This window comes from Saccopteryx bilineata, chromosome 2, assembly GCF_036850765.1.
Source record: "Saccopteryx bilineata isolate mSacBil1 chromosome 2, mSacBil1_pri_phased_curated, whole genome shotgun sequence".
Taxonomy (NCBI): domain Eukaryota; kingdom Metazoa; phylum Chordata; class Mammalia; order Chiroptera; family Emballonuridae; genus Saccopteryx; species Saccopteryx bilineata.
In genome coordinates this window covers 256,900,916-256,919,024 of record NC_089491.1, presented here as the reverse complement: position 1 = coordinate 256,919,024, position 18,109 = coordinate 256,900,916, and the positions used below count along the sequence as shown (strand labels likewise).

General features: G+C 51.2%; 1 protein-coding gene across 1 annotated transcript; it reads right to left on the bottom strand.

Moving 5' to 3' along the window:
• Nucleotides 1-319: 319 nt before the first annotated feature.
• PES1 (pescadillo ribosomal biogenesis factor 1) lies at nt 320-18,055 on the bottom strand. The gene is made up of 15 exons (XM_066260152.1): nt 17,811-18,055; nt 14,761-14,840; nt 13,664-13,817; nt 11,746-11,855; nt 9,363-9,534; nt 9,185-9,274; nt 6,600-6,716; nt 6,414-6,488; nt 6,108-6,194; nt 5,822-5,952; nt 5,341-5,466; nt 5,039-5,223; nt 4,098-4,252; nt 3,807-3,968; nt 320-1,583 (listed from the first exon to the last, which is right to left on the bottom strand). The coding sequence occupies exons 1-15, from the start codon at nt 17,832-17,834 to the stop codon at nt 1,500-1,502; spliced, it is 1,752 nt and encodes a 583-aa protein (XP_066116249.1). The 5' UTR covers nt 17,835-18,055; the 3' UTR covers nt 320-1,499.
• Nucleotides 18,056-18,109: the final 54 nt, after the last annotated feature.

Below are 18,109 nucleotides of genomic sequence, written 5' to 3'. Positions count from 1 at the left end.
TGGAAGAGGCTATGACCATTCTGAGCCCCACATTCTAGCCCTGGCTCTTCCATGAGGCACTGGCAGTCACAGGCAAGGGCCTGTCCTCCTGGCCCTCAGCAAGGGCAATGTCACGGTCAGTGAGAAGCCATAAGGACAGCCCAGCAAGAGTAACAAGTCAGGCTGCTGCAACATCCACACTGGGGGTTACTTGGCAGTTCTGCCCAGAATCCCACAAGGTAAAACTTGTTCCCTTAACACAGGCCCCACAGATCCTGCAGGCACTGGCTCTTACCATCTGGGTTGACTCAAGCAGGAAGTAATGACAACCACAGTGGGTTTATTTACCATTTTATTAGACACTTAATACTACTGAGTCTGCATAACTATCATGGAATACCTCCACACATCCCTGGGAAGCAGGCTCCAGAATTTCTACTTCTAATTTACACACAAGGGAGCAGAATCACAGAGTATAAAAAGTATAGGGGCTTGGGCCCTGGCCAGTTGGTTCAGTGGTAGAGCGTCGGCCTGGTGTGCAGGAGTCCCAGGTTCGATTTCCGGCCAGGGCACACAGGAGAAGCGCCCACCTGCTTCTCCACTCCTCCCCCTCTCCTTCCTCTCTGTCTCTCTCTTCCCCTCCCGCAGCCAAGGCTCCATTGGAGTGAGGTTGGCCTGGGCGCTGAGGATGGCTCTGTGGCCTCTGCCTCAGGCACCAGAATGGCCCTGGTTGCAACAGAGCAACGCCCCAGATGGGCAGAGCATCGCCCCTTGGTGGGCATGCCAGGTGGATCCCGGTCGGGCGCATGCGGGAGTCTGTCTGCCTCCCTGTTTCCAACTTCAAAAAAATACAAAAAAATACAAAAAAAAAAAAGTATAGGGGCTCGACTGTGAACTAGGGGCAGACTGATTTCAAAGTCCAAGCCCAGAACCTCTGTATCTACTTTCCGACATCCTTGGGCCCAAAGGAGTCCCTGGACATCCAGAGAATTCTGACAAGTGACCAGGCCCTTCTCTGTAAATGCCAGGCTTGTCCAGCTTAGAGCACAGGGTACTAGGTGGCCTTTCTCTAACATCAAGAAGGCTCATGAATACAAAATTTAATTGGCTGCAAAACTCCAGCCATTTAATAATAAATGCTTTCCCACCCTCCCACATCACAGCATCGGGAGAATCATGGGTCTGACTGTGTGTGTAGGGAACTGCAGAAAGCCAGGGTGAATGGGAGCAGCTGGCAAAGGGCTGCTGGGGCCCTGCTCCCCATGTCGCTGACTCCTGGGAGATACAGCTGGGCTGGGCAATCACTTCTTTCTGCTACAGCTCCATCCAAGTGAGGCTGGGGCTGCCCATGGGCCCAGGCAGAGAGCATGAGAGGAGGCCAGGGCCAGCAGCAGGAGGAGGGGAATGAAAACAGAGAGAGTCTGGGACTCTAGTCTGCCATCAAGCCTGGGTCCTCTGGCCTGCCTGTGCCAAGTCCAGCTGCCCAGAGCTGGCCTGGCCCATCAAGAGGCTGCCACCACTCACACTGGCCTTGTCTTCTTAGCCTTCTTCTCAGATCTCACAGTGTCATCGTGGGCTTTCCGCTTTTCCGCCAGTTTGTTGGCCTATGAGGAGCAAGGGGGAGGAAGTCAGCAGGGAAGGAGACTCTCCCCTTCTCTTACTCGAGGTCATCCCTTAAAAGCAGAGCTTCCAGAAAAACTACGGGGAAAAACATCTGTTTGAACAACCTCAGATGAAAAAACAAGCCTTCACGTTTGCCTTTAAAACTATCATTTTGCCCTGGCCGGTTGGCTTAGTGGTAGATCATCGGCCTGGCATGCAGGAGTCCCGGGTTCGATTCCTGGCCAGGGCACACAGGAGAAGTGTCCATCTGCTTCTCCACCCCTCCCCCTCTCCTTCCTCTCTGTCTCTCTCTTCCCCTCCCTCAGTCAAGACTCCATTGGAGCCAAGTTGGCCTGGGCGCTGAGGATGGCTCTATGGCAGGGGTCCCCAAACTTTTTACACAAGGGGCCAGTTCACTGTCCCTCAGACCGTTGGAGGACCGGACTATAAAAAAACTATGAACAAATCCCTATGCACACTACACATATCTTATTTTAAAGTAAAAAAACAAAATGGGAACGAATACAATATTTAAAATAGAGAACAAGTAAATTTAAATCAACAAACTGACCAGTATTTCAATGGGAACTATGCTCCTCTCACTGACCACCAATGAAAGAGGTGCCCCTTCTGGGTGTGCGGCGGGGGGCCGGATAAATGTCCTCAGGGGGCCGCATGCAGCCCGCGGGCTGTAGTTTGGGGACCCCTGCTCTATGGCCTCTGCCTCAGGCGCTAGAATGGCTCTGATTGTGGCAGTGACGCCCCCAGATGGGTAGAGCATCGCCCCCTGGTGGACGTGCCGGGTGGATCCCGGTTGGGCGCATGCGGGAGTCTGTCTGCCTGCCTCCCCGTTTCCAGCTTTGGAAAAATAATAAAATAAAATAAAAATAAATAAAACTATCATTTTATGGGCCCATAGCAGGTTAGGAGGATCCCTGGCTCCCAGAACTGGAGGTACTTCCCCGCTTACCCCCTCCCCTTGGGAAAGCTGGGTACCATTCAAATCTTCACTAGGAGCTGCTGGGGAGGGGTCAAGCTGGAACAGTCTCCCCCAAGACCATCTGGCAATATCTACTACAAAACAGGCAGGCCTGTCAACCTGGTTATTACACTCCTAAGAATTAACCCTACAGAGATTGGAGGGTAGGTGGGTACAACTCAGTGTCTTTTCCAAAAATGACTAAACCCAGAAAACAATCTAATCCTATCAGCAGGGAACATGTGACGTGTTCTATATTCATGCAATGGTTAAATAAAAAAACCCGCAAAATACTATGCAGCTTGATGCCCCAGAAACAATATCTGTTACTACATGCGCTAAAAAAACCTGGGGGTGGCCCTGGCTGGTTGGCTCAGTGGTAGAGCGTCAGCCTGGCGTGCAGAAGTCCCAGGTTTGATTCCCGGCCAGGGCACACAGGAGAAGCGCCCATCTGCTTCTCCACCCCCCCCCCCTTCCTCTCTGTCTCTCTCTTCCCCTCCCGCAGCCAAGGCTCCATTGGAGCAAAGATGGCCCGGGAGCTGGGGATGGCTCCTTGGCCTCTGCCCCAGGTGCTAGAGAGGCTCTGGTCGCAACAGAGCGATGCCCCGGAGGGGCAGAACGTCGCCCCCTGGTGGGCGTGCCGGGTGGATCCCGGTTGGGCGCATGCGGGAGTCTGTCTTGTCTCTCCCCGTTTCCAGCTTCAGAAAAATACAAAAAAAAGAAAAAAAAAAAGAAACCCGGGGGCTGTTACTGTCGATCACCCCAGGGCAGGACCGCAAGCTTCTTCCACGTCATCCATCACAGTGTTCTGGTCTGCACAGAACTTTAGTTTTTGTTTAGGGTTTTTATTTTTTCCCCACAATGGGCAGATGTGCTTTGTGAACAAGAAGAAACAAAATAGAAGCTTAACCAAAACCTCCTGCAGACCCCCCAGCTTTAGGCACTTCTGTTAAATGGTCCTTCATAACAGCGTGCTGAGTCTTCGGAGACAGATCTGTCCCCAGACCCCAGCAGACTCAGAAACATCCAGTCTATGAAGCAGACTGAAGCCCTGAAGAGAGCCTAGTTGAAAGCCCCCGACACCAGGATGCCCACACAGGCCTGGGTGAGGGCCTCAGAAGCTAGGCTGGGCCAGGTGAGCAACCTCACAAAGAGGCCAGGACAAGAGCCCAGTCTGTGCAGAAAAGAGCCAGTTGGCCTCAAGGTTCACCTGTGCAGCCACACCTGGCAGGTGGTAGGGACTCACCTCCCGGATCTTGCGCCTCTTCCCAAACATGATCTTGTTGTAGAGGTACTTCTCCCGCTTCTTCATCATCATGATGGCCAGCCGCTTGGCCTCACTCTCCTCCTCTTGAGCCAGCCGCTGCTTGTCCTCCAGCTTCACAGTGCCTGCCATCACCATGGGCTTCTGGGAACACAGGATAGGGTGCTTGTGGATGATGCAGGTCCCCACCCCCACCCCTTCTGGGCCAGGGTTGGCACCAAGATGGCCAGTGGGGCTGTTTCCCAGGCCGGACTCCGGTCAGCTCCCTGGTACCTTCCCCTCCATCCTCTGCTCCTCCAGAGCTGTCAGCTGGGCCTCTTCCTCCTGTTCTGAACCAGCTTCCACATCTTCCTCCTCTTCTTCATTTTCTTCCTCTTCACCGTCATTGTCTTCCTCCTCATCCTCCTCTTCAGATTCATTCAAATTTCCTATAAATAGCCAATGGCTTCTGAGTGGTCAGGGAGCCTGCACTTTCCCTGGCCAGGTCAGAACTAGTGCCAGGCCCCAGCCTCTTCAGCTCTGGGGACATTCCAGAGGCAGGGCAGGGCTGTCCCAACCATGCCTCCTCTGGCACCTCTCATCACAATCCCATCAGAGGAAATTCCAGCCCAACCTGCTTCTGAGTTCCGCTGCCTCCTATATAAACATTGATAACAATTTCCAAACCATTCTTCTGCTCAGTTACATTACTCTGAACATTAAGAACACCTGACTGTAGACCACAGATGTGCCCTTCTCCTAAACTTTATTCCAAAGGTGAGTAAAAGAACTTTGAGAGGACCCAGGTTCAAAACCCAAGGTTGCTGGCTTGAGTGCGGGCTCACCAGCTTGAGCATGGGATCATAGACATGACCCCATGATCGCTGGATCACTGGCTTGAGCCCCAAAGTCACTGGCTTGAAGCCCAAGGTCCTGGCTTGAGCAAGGGGTCCCTCACTCTGTTGTAGCCCCCCTGTCAAGGCACATATGAGAAAGCAATCAATGAACAACTAAGAACAATGAAGAACTGATGCTTCTCATCTTTCTCCCTTCCTGTCTGTCTGTCCCTCTCTCTGTCACATAAGAAAAAAGAGGAGGGGGCTTTGTACCTCTGCTGCCCTGTTGTCTGGATCTTGCCACCTTTGTAACCAAGAAGGGAAACGTCCAGCTGAGGCCCAGGGAGCCAAGACTAGTACAGAGGAGCCTGCTGACACTGCCCAGTCCCTCCCACTCACCAGGGTGCTCTCCCCGCTGCAGGGCCAGTAGCTTCAGCTTCTCTGGGGGGACGTAATCGCCTTCCTTCTCTGACACGAAGGGCGAGAGGTGTGGGGGCAGCTGCACCCCGGGGAAGTAGTCTGCCACAGGGAGGAGGAGCCGGGCATTCACAGAGTCAAACAGCCACTGCGGCTGCACGTAGTACCTGGCACAGAGTGGTGGCAGAGACAGGTCACCTCCGCCTCTGCAGAGGCCTTGAAACAGACCTCTGCACTCAGAACCCCAAACAGGCAGAGGGAGATGAGGGCCCTGGGGGCATTACCTGCCGATGGCAGGGGTCTGCTGCCCAGGCCGGTCAACAATCTGGTGGGTGATGCAGGAGTCTGTAACGTCATAGGTGGCCCCGATGCACAGAGACTTGTCCCAGGACACGTCCCCCCCAAAACTCCTACAGGCACAAGGGGAGCCCATGAAAGTACTCAGGCATGAGGTTCTAACCCTGGGACTTACTGGCCCCCAAGCTCACCTTCCTAGGACACAACTGCCCTTCCCCACCCTAGGTTCCCCAATCTGGCCCAGTGGAGACCTTCTGCCTTAAGGTGATGAGAAAGTGATACCAGCAGCCCCCTGACGAGCACTTCCTGTGTGCTTGGGGTATGCTGAGCACTTTCTACACCCATTCTGTTGAGTCTTCACAACAGCTCTGAGAAGTGGATACTGACACCATCCCAAAGTTACCAATGGGTGTTCAGGGCTACCCTGTGGGGGCAAGACCCAGCCCAGAGTGCTGTTGACCTCCTTACCTGATGATGAAAGCCAGGGCCTCACGGGGCACCTCGCGGTTCAGGAAGAACTTCAGGCCCTCGAAGAGCTTCTTATGCTTCTCCTGTGCCTCTAGCTCCTTCCTGCGGTCCTCCTCCTGTGCCGCCATCTCCTGCAGAGAAAGGGCCCAGGCTGTCAGTCCTGCCCACAGCCCCAATGCAGGGCAGGGGTTGGAAATGATCCTCCCACCCCTGTGCTTCCTTCTAGATCCCTCAGTCCCAACAGCCCTGCCCTGCCTGCCCTTGTGGAAGGCAGCACAGTACTCACCCCATCAGCAGGAAAGTCGTCCACCTCAGCCTCCTCCTCTGCAGGCACCACCACACGAGCCAGACTGGCGCTGAGGGCTGCCAGTTTCTACAGAAAAGAAGCAAGACCGCAGGGCTGTTGCTTGCAGGTGGGAAGCCTTACCTGGGGGTGTGGCCAGAGGAGGCGAGGGGTTGCAGTGACAGTTCTTGGACATCAGCGGGTTTGGGTTTTGAGGGAAATCCCAAGACCACATATGTAGCCACAATCACCCCTGGGCCAGGGACCATCTGGGGGATGCAGGGCTGATACTCTGGAAGCCTCTCTCACCTCCATAAAGCTCTCAGAGTCCAATGCATAGCTGTCTTCATGGGCCTTTGCGTCTGTGTGGGCCTGACCCTCGAGCTAAGAGACATAGGAAGGTCGGAGGAAGAGGATGCCCAAGCCCCTGCCTCCATGTGGACAGAGAAGGGCTGTGACCCCTGCACTGTGAGGAGGCAGTGGGCTGGGCCCTACCTTGGGTGGGTAATGCAGGTTGAGTGACTGGTAGAGGCGGAAGTTGACAAAGCCCAGCAAGGTGGTATAGAACTCAGTGAAGGTGGCCATAACCCTGTAGTCCACATCTGTCGGGTGCTGGGAGGAACAGGAGACACATCAGCAGGGCAGGTGCAGAGATGACAGTGAGAACCCACGTGAGGTGAGGAACTCCCCCAAGGCAGCCCTGCCCCATAGAAAGAGGCTGTGTGGCATGTCCCCACCTGGGAGTATTCTCGGCACCAGTGAGGCTCCAGACAGGGGTCAAAAGGGTTAGGGGTGTCCTGGAAGCCAGTGTCAGATCCCCAAGCCATGCAGGGGGAGCTAGCAGGGAGCAAGGGAAACCTCTGTCCCGCTGTTCCCAGGACTGGCAGCAATCTTCCACACCCCTCATCCTTGCTGAGACTTTTATCCTTGCAGAGGTCGCCTTCCCTGACCAGGCTGGTCAGAGCTTGTGCCTTCTCTATTACCACCCTACAGTCTTCATTTCACATTGCCTCTGGGCCTAGCCCAGAGCCCCCGCTGTACCAGAATTCCCAGAGCCTAGCACTATCGCTGGCCCAACTGGGGACAGTGGGTATACAGCACTCAGAAACTCCAAACCCTGGCAAGAACCTTGGGACAAACACTCAGAACTGAGCGACCCGGCTTCAGACCCAGCCAGAAATAAAGGCATGACCTGAAGATACAGGATAGGTTGGGGAGGCTGGCTGACTTGGCTCCAGGGAGCCCTGGAGAAATGACAGGCAGAAAAGCTGATTGCTTAGGACAAATGCACAGAGCCACCCTTGTGAGCTGCCCGCCCAGTAAGCAGGGGACAGGAAAGGGTTCATCTTGGCCCTAGAGAAGATGATAAAGCAAAACAAGGCAAGGATCTGAGAGCTAAATCAAAGCACCTCAACTCCTGAGGAGCACTGTCCCCCACAACCAGGGACACTAGCCCAGCCCTGCTGACCCCTGAAACCTGGGCAATGTCAGAATCGGTAATGATCACAACACCCACTTTGTGCTGGGCATGCCTACGACTCTGAGCTGTTTTTCCATCCTGCCAGCATGCAGTGACCTGGCCTGGGGTGGGGGGTTGGAGAGGGGTGCTGGGGCCAAGAGGTACCCTATTTGTGCCCACTCTCACATCTCCATCCTTTCAAATGCATCTATAGGACCCTTGATGGGCCTGGCAAGCATCTGAGCACCAACTCCATTTCCTATAGTGCAGTGTTGAGTAGGGTTCCCCCCACCTGTCTGGGTACTACTTTTAGGGAACCAACACCAAACACTAAGGAGGAGGGGGCACACCAGGGCCTCACCTATGACCCAGTCCTCCGTCCTCCTGTTGAGAGGATGGAACAGCAGTGAGTTGGCCAGGGAGGAAGCAGGAACGAGTGGCCGTTCCCTTCCCCCAGGCCAGCTGTGTGGAGGCTGGCCTCCACAGGGCCCTATTCACCACCGGGAGGACACACAAAGCCCAGTCTGAGCAGCATGGGGGTGGGATATCAGAGAAGAGAAAGGAGCAGGAGAGCCAGAGAGGAAAGAGGGAAGGCAGGAAGGAAGGAGGAGAAGAGGAGGGACAGAACAGGGAAGAGGAAAGACCCACGGGTTCTGGCACACAAGCCTGTCTCCCAGAGTAGGAATAGGGACTGCTGAGGGCCAAGCCCGCCTCTCACCCACAAACAGACTGCAGCCTGCCACCAAACGTCACCACTGTTCCAGTCAGAATGGCTGTGGCCCTCGAACCCCTCCAGCCTAGGTTAAAGGAGAGGAGTCCAGACCCTGGCTTTACCCTGGAGCACCTGATAACCTGGTAGCAGACCCACTGTCCAGCCAGGCTGATGCAGCTGCTCTCCACTCAGGACGCCAGTTCCCACTCAATGCACAAGCAGGAAACTGGGCCAAACACATAGAATGACAAATCAGGTACTGCGCCTGGCCAAGACCTTGTGGGAGACTAGAGGCCACTGATGCCCCACAAGGAGTCAAAACCAGGATTTCCATGGATCCCTACCAAATGTTACCAGCTTAAAAAAACAAGTAAGGAGTGCCATGTGCTGGATGCCTTCCTTGTGTTCACCCGCCCCAATCTCCCCTGGCCCCGGCCTTGGCCCTACGTGGGGGACAGGAGTGGGGGGAGCTGAGGAGTTAAGCAAAGCAGCTTGGCCCAGGTCTGGAAGCTGCTAACAAGAGAGCAGGATGAAGATCCCAGTGGCTCAGAGAGTAGGGCTGAGCTTGGCCACATCCTGACGCCAGCAGCCACTAACTATTCATTCAGCTACCCTAAAGGATACTTTGAAAAACTCTTAAATCCTCACAACAATGCTTAGAAAGTGGAAGCATATCATAAACAGAGGCAGAGAGAGGTGAAGGAACATGTTCAAGGTCAACCAGCCGGGGAGTGCTGGGGCCAGGCTGGCTTGAGTCCCTAGCACATTCCCCACCTGAGCCCACATCTCCAGCCAGCACATGCTGTACTCTGCAGGAAAGGGAAATACCCTCTTTGCTCAGGTCTGTATATGTCTAGGAGCCAGAGGGAGAACAGTCCAGCACAGGCCCCTACCCACAGGCACACTCACATCATGGGAGAAGGCATAGGGTGTGATCCAAACAATCGGCTGCCCCAGCACCTCGGCCTGGTAGTAAATGCCTTTGATGGATAGGAAGATCTGGAGGGAGGGTAGAGAGTACGGTTAAAATCAAAGGGGCAGTGAAGGAGAGAGCAGGTGGGGCCCTGCCAGGTGGCCCTGAGCTCACCTTGCGCAGGGCCCGGGCGGCGATGACGTAGTGCATGAACTCCACAGTGAGCCTGCGGCATAGCTGAATGGTCTGTACGTGGCACTTGCCGGTCCGGGGGAAAGTGGAGAAGAGAAAGCACATGGAGAGGGCGTCGTCCAGGTCCCGAAGAGCATCTATGAACGTGGGGTATCTGCATGGCCAGAAGGGCAGCACTCATAGGTTCGGTTATGGACCACCCCGGAGGCCCCATACCCAAAGCCAAGTCTTGCCCCTGCCACCTCCTGACGAGAAAGTCAGGCAGTGCCCAGAGGCCTGGTGGTGCCAGCTTCCCCACAGCCTTGGGAGGAGCCATGAATCAGCACATGTCCACTTAGTACTGAGGATCAGAGAAATCTTGACAGGGTCCCCAAGACACCCCCTGCAAACCAAGGACTCGTTCTCGATCCACTTCCATATATTGTGGTCAAAGAGGGCAGGCCAAGTCAATGGCTCTCTCTTTCTTAAGGAGGAAACTTCAGAACCAAAAAATCTATCTGGAGGTCCAAGACAGAAAGCAAAAAAATATGACGCTGCCCTAGTAGACCACAGTGGAGGGTGGGAGCATGTCTGCTCTCAGCAGCACTTACAGCTCCAGGTCACCAGAGTGATGGGTTGTTTTGTCTCTCATCACTCAGACCTCTGTCTAGTTTACAGAACCAATTAGAACCAGACAGTAAGAGCGCTGGAACTGGGTCCTGGGCCAGGAAGAGCCAGAGCAAGGAGGTACTCCCAGGGATCCTATGGTAAATCAGGACACCAATGAGAACGAGCCTTCTCAGCAGGATCCACGATCCACGACAGTGTGCCTGCCCTGCCGAGGGATGGAGCTGTGGGGCCATGGAAAGGCCCTGGAGTACAAGTACTACCACCTGAATTCCAGTTCCAGTGCGACTCAGGGTGATTCCTTTTGTTTCACTCAACCCTAGTGGTTTCATTTGGAAAATGACAAGATTTGACCAGACTGCTGGTTTAAAACTGGGCTTTGCAGCTTTCAGAAAATACTGGGGACAAGTGAAGAGACAGGGCCTCAAATCTCCCCACTCTAGCCAGAGCAGCCACCAAAGCCTCTAGCATCCACACTGCCTTCCAGGAAGCTTCCTTTTGCAGACAGGGTTCTGTTGTTTCAAAAAGAGACTCTCAAAGCCACAGGACCAGAGATGGCCTATGTCTTCCTGCCGTACGTGGCATCACACACTAAAAACAAGTCAGGAGGGGCCTGCTAGGTCTTCAAAACCCAACCAAGAAAGGCTGCAGGAACTTCAAGCAAGACAACAGGAGGAGAGGCATCAGGTTTCCTGGTGCAGAGGCCAGTGCCTCAGGCGTTCTTCTCCTCCTTCCAGACAAACCCACCAACCCAGGCCCTTTGTAGAAACAGCACCATTTCTGAGCCACCTGGTTCTCTTTCTTAACTAATGGTTAAGGAGGTGTGTGTGTATGACATGGAATAGAAACACCACAACCATACCATCACCAGGTGTGTAGAGATCCAGACACTTGTTTTTTTGTGCATTTTTTCATTTGCTTCACATAACAGCTGTGTGTCACAGGCAGGACAGGGGGACTTTCCTGGAGCAGGAACTGTTCCTGGGTCACCCAGCTCGTGGGTTGTGGGGCTGGGGTGAGAACACCCACTGTCAAGCTCCTATGCCAGGGCTCTTCCCGTATTAGCCCATGGCTGGGCTGGCTCAATGAAGCCAAGTTCTAGCCTGAAGCTAAGTATTCCCAGGCCATCAGCCCCCAAAAGAGGATGGACATTCGGTTAGCCCTGAATCTCACCACTACTAACATTTTGAGCCAAGATGTTATGTGTTGTGGGGACTGTTTTATGCACTGTAGGGTGACTGGCAGCATCCCTGGCCTCTACCCATTAAAAACCAGTAGATCCTCTTACCCAAATCATTCTAAACCCTGGTTAAGAATCACCACCCCTAGTTAGGAGCCACTGATTTAGACAATGGATGAGTGGGACTGCTGAGAAGGCTGAGAATGGTTAAGATCAGGTGTCCGGCCATATCCTCCAGGTCTGACCATACTCCTGCTGTGCATGTTCCAGAACTCTGGCTCTCTCTTACCCCAGGGTCTTTGCAATGGCTATTGCCTCCACTTGGACTATGGTTCCCTTGGCTGGCTCAAACTTCTCTGCTCAGAGAGACCTCCTCTGACAAGCCAGTAATGAACTTGTGTCCCCCAGTTCTGTGCACACAGCATCCTTCACGATGCTCATTATGACTTGCAATCATTATAGCAATTTGTCAATTTAGGTTTTGGTCTGCTTCCTCTAAAAGGATACCAGCAGCTTTGGCAGGGTCCTGGACTTATTCCCCACTGTACCTTTAGTGCTAAGACTGAGCCCCCAACTTACCGCTCCTTGACGATGTGGTCAAGCTTGTAGTTGGGCTTGTTGTCCTTCAGACGTTCCACAGTGTTCCATTCACTCTTCCCATAGGCCTTCCGGAGCTTCCGGACAAACACCTAGGAGAGAAAAAGAGACAGCTGATGCTCCTGGAGGCCCCTCTTCTATGTAGAAGGGATATGTGGGGTGGGAGGATTCCCAAGGTCTCCTGAAGCTGTCTGACTGTGACATCTGCTTCCTTGGCCCAGAATGTATTCAATACAAAACAGCCAACTCTAAGAAACATCAAAACTGACACCCCCACTAACGAGCAGAACCCAAAAATGACATTTCAGTCGATGGACTTCATATACAACAATGGCCCCATAAGATTATAATGGAATCAAAAAATTCCCATCACCAATTAATGTCACAGCCATCATTAACATTGGAGAACAATGCACTGCTCACGTGTTTGTGGTGATGCTGGAGGAAACAAATCTACCGCATGGCTGCTAGTCACACAAAAGCACAGCACACTAGATGCAGTACCTATTACTTGATAATGATAATAAACGACTGTGTTTATGTATTACTGCTTTATGTATTTACTATACAATACTTTTTTGTTATTTTAGAATGTACTCTTTCTACTTCTTAAAAAAGTTTGCTACACAACAATATGCTGTTAAGCTGACAGCAATCTCACACATCTCACGTTTACTGTGTCTCTGGACTGCATCAACTTCTCGTGGGCTTGACTTAATCTCGTGTTATTTTGTACAGTAACATGTTGTACAGGTTTGTAGTCCAGGAGCAAAAAGTTATCCCCTACAGCCTAGGTGTGCAGTAGGCTATACCATCCAGGTTTGTATAAGTATACACCGGGGGTCCCCAAACCTTTTACACAGGGGGCAAGTTCACTGTCCCTCAGACCGTTAGAGGGCTGGACTATAAAAAAAAACTATGAACAAATCCCTATGCACACTGCACATATCTTAAAGTAAAAAAACAAAATGGGAACAAATACAATATTTAAAATAAAGAACAAGTAAATTTAAATCAACAAACTGACCAGTATTTCAATGGGAACTATGGGCCTGCTTTTGGCTAATGAGATGGTCAATGTGCTCCTCTCACTGACCACCAATGAAAGAGGTGCCCCTTCCGGAAGTGCAACAGGGCGGATAAATGGCCTCAGGGGGCCACATGCGGCCCGCGGGCTGTAGTTTGGCGACCCCTGGTATACACTATGATGTTCACACAATAATGACATCACCTAACGGTGAGGATATGTCCTAAGAAATGAACCATTGGGTGATCATGACTGTCGTTTTAAAACCTAGCAACAAAATCGAGCCAGCCACCCACCTCGGTGGACTTGGTTGAACAAGAGGGCCAGGAGCTAGCTGTGGCCACCAGGTGGCACCCAGCCCCTCCCACTGAGAGCCTCAGCCTGGCCCCGCTGCTCTACAAAGGCTTCAATAACAGCAGTCTACTTTCAATTATTTGCATTTCATATAAACAGGTTTCTACTTTCCCTGTGGTATTTAAGCATTTAATGGTTTCTCTTTGTGGAATGAAAAGCTTGGTCTCCTGGGAGTAATGCTAGAAAGAATCTGAATAGCAGTGGTGTCTTTGGGCAAAGAACACACCTGAGAGCTCCCGAAATAGCCCATCGTTGTTGACTCAAAGGCAATAAATTTACTCTTTTTCAAAAGAACCAGGGGAGAAGTACAACATGTAAAGCATTAATCATCTGCCAGGTTCTGTGCAAATGATTTCTACACATGATTTCAGTCAATCCTCAGAACAATCCTTTCAGATAGAATTACATCACGCATTGTACAGGCTTGCTCAGAGACTAAACAACTGCCCAAGGTCATAGTTAGTGGGTCGTAGAGCTGCAATGGGCCCATTCACACAGACCCTAGAGCCCAGGCATCACCTTGTATTCCCGGAACTTGTTGACAATGGGTTCATGGAGGAGGAACTTGATGTCTTTCAGAAGGTAAAAAGTCCGGGCTGCTGTGGAGCCCTTGTTAACCTTCTTCTTGTGTTTGGGTTCATGGGGATAAATGCCTTTCAGGATGCACAGCCGCCTGGAAGACAAAGGCCATTCCTTCTGTCAGTTAACGTGCTGAGCACTGGCCACACCGGGCCTGGAAAACAGCACTGAACAGGGAACACAGAGGGACTGACCTTGGAGAGCTCACATTTAGTGAGGAGTCTGACAATCACAAGTCCCCCACAAATCACATAATACAGATTGTCACAAGCACCAGAGAGGAAACAAGCAGGATGTTGGGAGGGGTAGGACGGCAGGTACCCCTTCTAGCAAAAGTAGTCAGGGAAGGCCTTGATGAGAAACCAACATTTCAGTCATATCAAAGTGAGAAGAGCATCCTGAGAAGGACAAAGGTGGTAAGGATGGAAAGTGCTGAGCACACCTGAAGGACTATAAGTGGGCTAGCTGGCAGGGCCAGGCCATGCAGGAATCTCAATTTGACTAGATGAGGAGTACCCCAAGCTCTAGGGTCTGGAGTCTCTATTGTTAGCAGGGAAGGGATGGGTGACAAAGACCCAAATAGAGAGCAGCAGTGTGTTATGCCGGTGGACCCATTCTGATGACTCAGGGCAGTGTGACCCAGGTCTCCTCCAGCTCCCCACAGACCACACTTGGCAAAGCAGTTGCAGGGGTCCCCAAACTTTTTACACAGAGGGCCAGTTCACTGTCCCTCAGACCATTGGAGGGCCGCCACATACAGTGCTCCTCTCACTGACCACCAATGAAAGAGGTGGCCCTTCCAGAAGTGCGGTAGGGGGCCGGATAAATGGTCTCAGGGGGCTGCATGCGGCCCGCGGGCCATAGTTTGGGGACGCCTGGTTTAGAGCAAGGCCAGGTGAGAAACAGGAAGGATGTCAGAATTCCAGACGCAGTTTGTAGCAGCACAGAGAATATAGGGATGCAGCTGAGTTTTCCTTGTGTGATTCACTCCCCAAGCACAGTCAAGATCCCCCTATTCCACTCCTTTCCAACCTCACCTGAAGTCGGGCAGGCTCAGCTGCAGCTTCTTCCGGGCTTTGTTTCGCGTGATGTAGTTGGTGGCAGAGCCTCGTTCATACTTGGGGAGAAAAACACCAATTGTCCATTAGCAATGACTGAAGTGACTGACATCAATTTCTAGGCATGTCTCATGCCAAAGGCAAACATCACTTTGGATAAATGGCTGAGAGGCTTCTGGATAAGAAACACTGTAGGAAGGGAACCCACTCACCTAAACGTGCTCTCCCGCACAGTCCTTGTAGTGGTCAACATAAAGGACATATACATCTGCATGGTGCTGGGGACCATGAGGTTGCCATGGATCAGATGCTGTGCCAAGCACTTATTAGTAATAGCTCTAAGTATTAGCCATTATGATTAGCAATTTCCACACATTATTTCATTTAATCCCCACAAGACTGTGAGGTGGATGCCATCAGAACTCCTGATTCATGTGGGAGAAGACGTCTTGGTAAAAGAATCCAGGTCACATAGCTTTTGAAGGGCTAGGGCTGGGAGTCACACCTAGTTCTGAGTCCTGAACTTGAATGCCTAATCCACTAACCAATGGTCTCAACTTTTTCTCATTATAATTACCTCACCACTAGCAAAAGCCTTTTTAGACCTTCCCTCCCTTAATTGCCCTCTCTCACAGCCCCATGTAACGTTAATATCATAGATATACTGTGGATATGTTTATTTAATACAGTTCTTTAGAAGCCCACACAAACCATTGTCATATCTAAGACACCCCCTCCCCTCCACCAACCAATTTTTGTTCCTTTGGGGGTGAGAGCATCTGGTTGAGAACACATGCTCTAAACCACAAAGTCTAACCCCCTCTTCCCCATTCAATCATTCAACAGACAATACCAGGACCTCTACTATGTTCCAAGCATTAAACTAGACGCTATGAGGGCAATCAAAACAAAAGACCTAGCCCTGGCCGTCCCAATATCCCAAGGTTGCAAGTTCAATCCCCTGCCAGGCACATAGGAATCAACCAATGATTGCATAAATAAAATGGAACAACAAATGGATGCCCCCACCAACCTAATATTAAAAAAGAAAAAAAAAAAAAAAGGCTTAGTCTCTACCTGCTCCCAAGGAGCATATTGTCTTTACTGTTTTGAGCAACCATCTGGAGGTCTATAATGCCAAGATGCTGCCTCACACTCACATCTTTGTCACCCTGATAAAGAGGAGTAAGTAGTTCAGCACACCAAGCACCACGCAATGCTAACCAAGTATGCCCTTTCTAAACATGCTCTTCCTCTGGAATCAAATAGCAGGTGCAACTCTAAAGAGATAAACCTGTAAGTGTATGAATAACCTCACAATCACAAAACACACCCTTCATTCATTCTTTCCTTCAGACATTTATTGTCTATTGGCGATCAGGCCCATGCCAAATCTGGGGATACAAAGATGAGTTTCAAACTGTCTCAAAAAGTTGTCTTCATTAGAAGTGCTTTCCAGACCTGTGGTGGTGCAGTGGATAAAGCGTCGACCTGGAAATGCTGAGGTCGCCGGTTCAAAACCCTGGGCTTGCCTGGTCAAGGCACATATGGGAGTTGATGCTTCCAGCTCCTCCCCCCTTCTCCCTGTCTCTCTCTCTCTCTCTCTCTCTCTCTCTCTCTCTCTCTGTGTCTCCCTCTCCTCTCTAAAATGAATAAATAAAAAATAAAAAATAAAAAAAAAAGAAGTGCTTTCCATTGCCCAGTTCTTCCTGGATGTGTATGTGTGTGGTGGGAGTTAGGCATTTTGAGCTGTTGAGTGCTGCCGGCATCTAGTGGGGTAAGAGGTCAGGGATGCTGCTAAACATCTCACAGTGCACTGAACAGCCTTTCTCACAACAAAGCGTATCAGGTTCAAAACGGCTGTGAATCTCAGCTTTAAAAACTGTCATGATTTGTTTATCCATCTGCATCTGAGCCACAAGGGAAGGTTTTCCATTTTATATCTTTGTAGTTCCAATCACTTGTACTTACTGGGTGCTCAATAGTGTTTTGGATTAAATGCAAATTGGCAAAAGAAACTTTCAAGCTAAAGGAAACACTTAAAGGCAACCACATCTTCCTCAGCCTCATCCTTTCTCCACACAGCAATAAGAACTCCTTGAAAAACCAATTTTGTTACTCTCCTTTTAGTTTAGTCCTAGTGCACTAAAAAAACAAACAAACAAACAAAAACCCAAGCTCTTCTCTGTGGCTAACAGACCTTCCATGATCTGGTTCCTTAAGAACCCCAACCCCAGCAGATGCCATTCTTCCCTTGGTTTATTATACCCAGGATCACTGTCCTTCCAATTCTTTGCACACAGCAAGCCTTTCCCACCTCAGGGCCTTGGCACTCAGTTCCCCCTGCCAGGCTTGTTCAGTAAGCACTCCTATGCCCCAGAACCTATTTGAGGTCTTCTGGTCTTCAGACTTCAACTTACGTGTTACGACTCAAGAGAGACTTCCCAAAACAGCGCTAACTGCAGTAAGTATCCTTTTATATTCATCCTTATCCCTCGTTTGCTTCCTTCTCGGCACATTTAACAACCTTTGATAGTTTTATTTGGTTATTTTAGTGTTCATCTTCCCTACCAGAAAAATGAGCTAGGGTAAGACAGGGACCACATCTGATTGTTTATGACTCCATCTCCCGTGCCCAGGACAGGGCCTGGTTCCAAAGAAAAGGGGTAACAAGTTTCTGAGAAGATGAATTCGACGTAAGAAAGAATTTTACGTAATGTTTATCAATTCTTTACGCCGTCAACAGCTGTCCTTCGGCTAGATCTGCTTTTGGGATGAACCTACGCTTGGTTATCAATTCTCTCACGGCCCTACTCTAGGTTCATTCCCGGATTTCACCGAACAAACATGACTTTCTCGCCCATCCTCGGACCCCTTCTCAAGGCTGTTTCCCGTCGCGTTGATCCCAATCATTTCTGTCCGACGAGGGGACAAAGCCGGGGAAAGGCGTAGTCCCCAGGCTTCATCGTGCCCGTCTGCCACCTCCCGAAGCTCCCTCGCCATCGCACTCCGGGATCTATCCCGCTCACCTTCTTCTTCTCCAGGCCTCCCATGGCTCCACGCTGAAGGGTCCACAGGCACCGCGCGGTCTGACAGCGCCACTTCCTCCCGTACCAGCCCTGCCTAAGGTCCCGAGGCCCCCACGCTACTGGCCTGAACGGCTGCCCAACAAAGTGCCTGAGCGAGTGTAGGAGTACAGGTGGAGCTTTTCTCTTCAAGATTGAAGAAGGAAAAAATCATTAAGACGGCTGTTTGAACGCTTCCCCACCCATGAGTCTATTACAGATAGTTTTAATGTTTAAACGAAGAAGCATATTCAGGCATTCCT

Bases quoted from the DNA above. Each gene is read 5' to 3' on its own strand.
- PES1 (XM_066260152.1), bottom strand. From the start codon at position 17,834: ATGGGAGGCCTGGAGAAGAAGAAG. The intron at 6,489-6,599 runs GTAGGGCCCAGC...TATGTCTCTTAG, and splicing joins ACCTGCATTACCCACCCAAG to CTCGAGGGTCAGGCCCACAC. The intron at 1,584-3,806 runs GTGAGTCCCTAC...TGCTCCTCATAG, and splicing joins AGAGGCGCAAGATCCGGGAG to GCCAACAAACTGGCGGAAAA.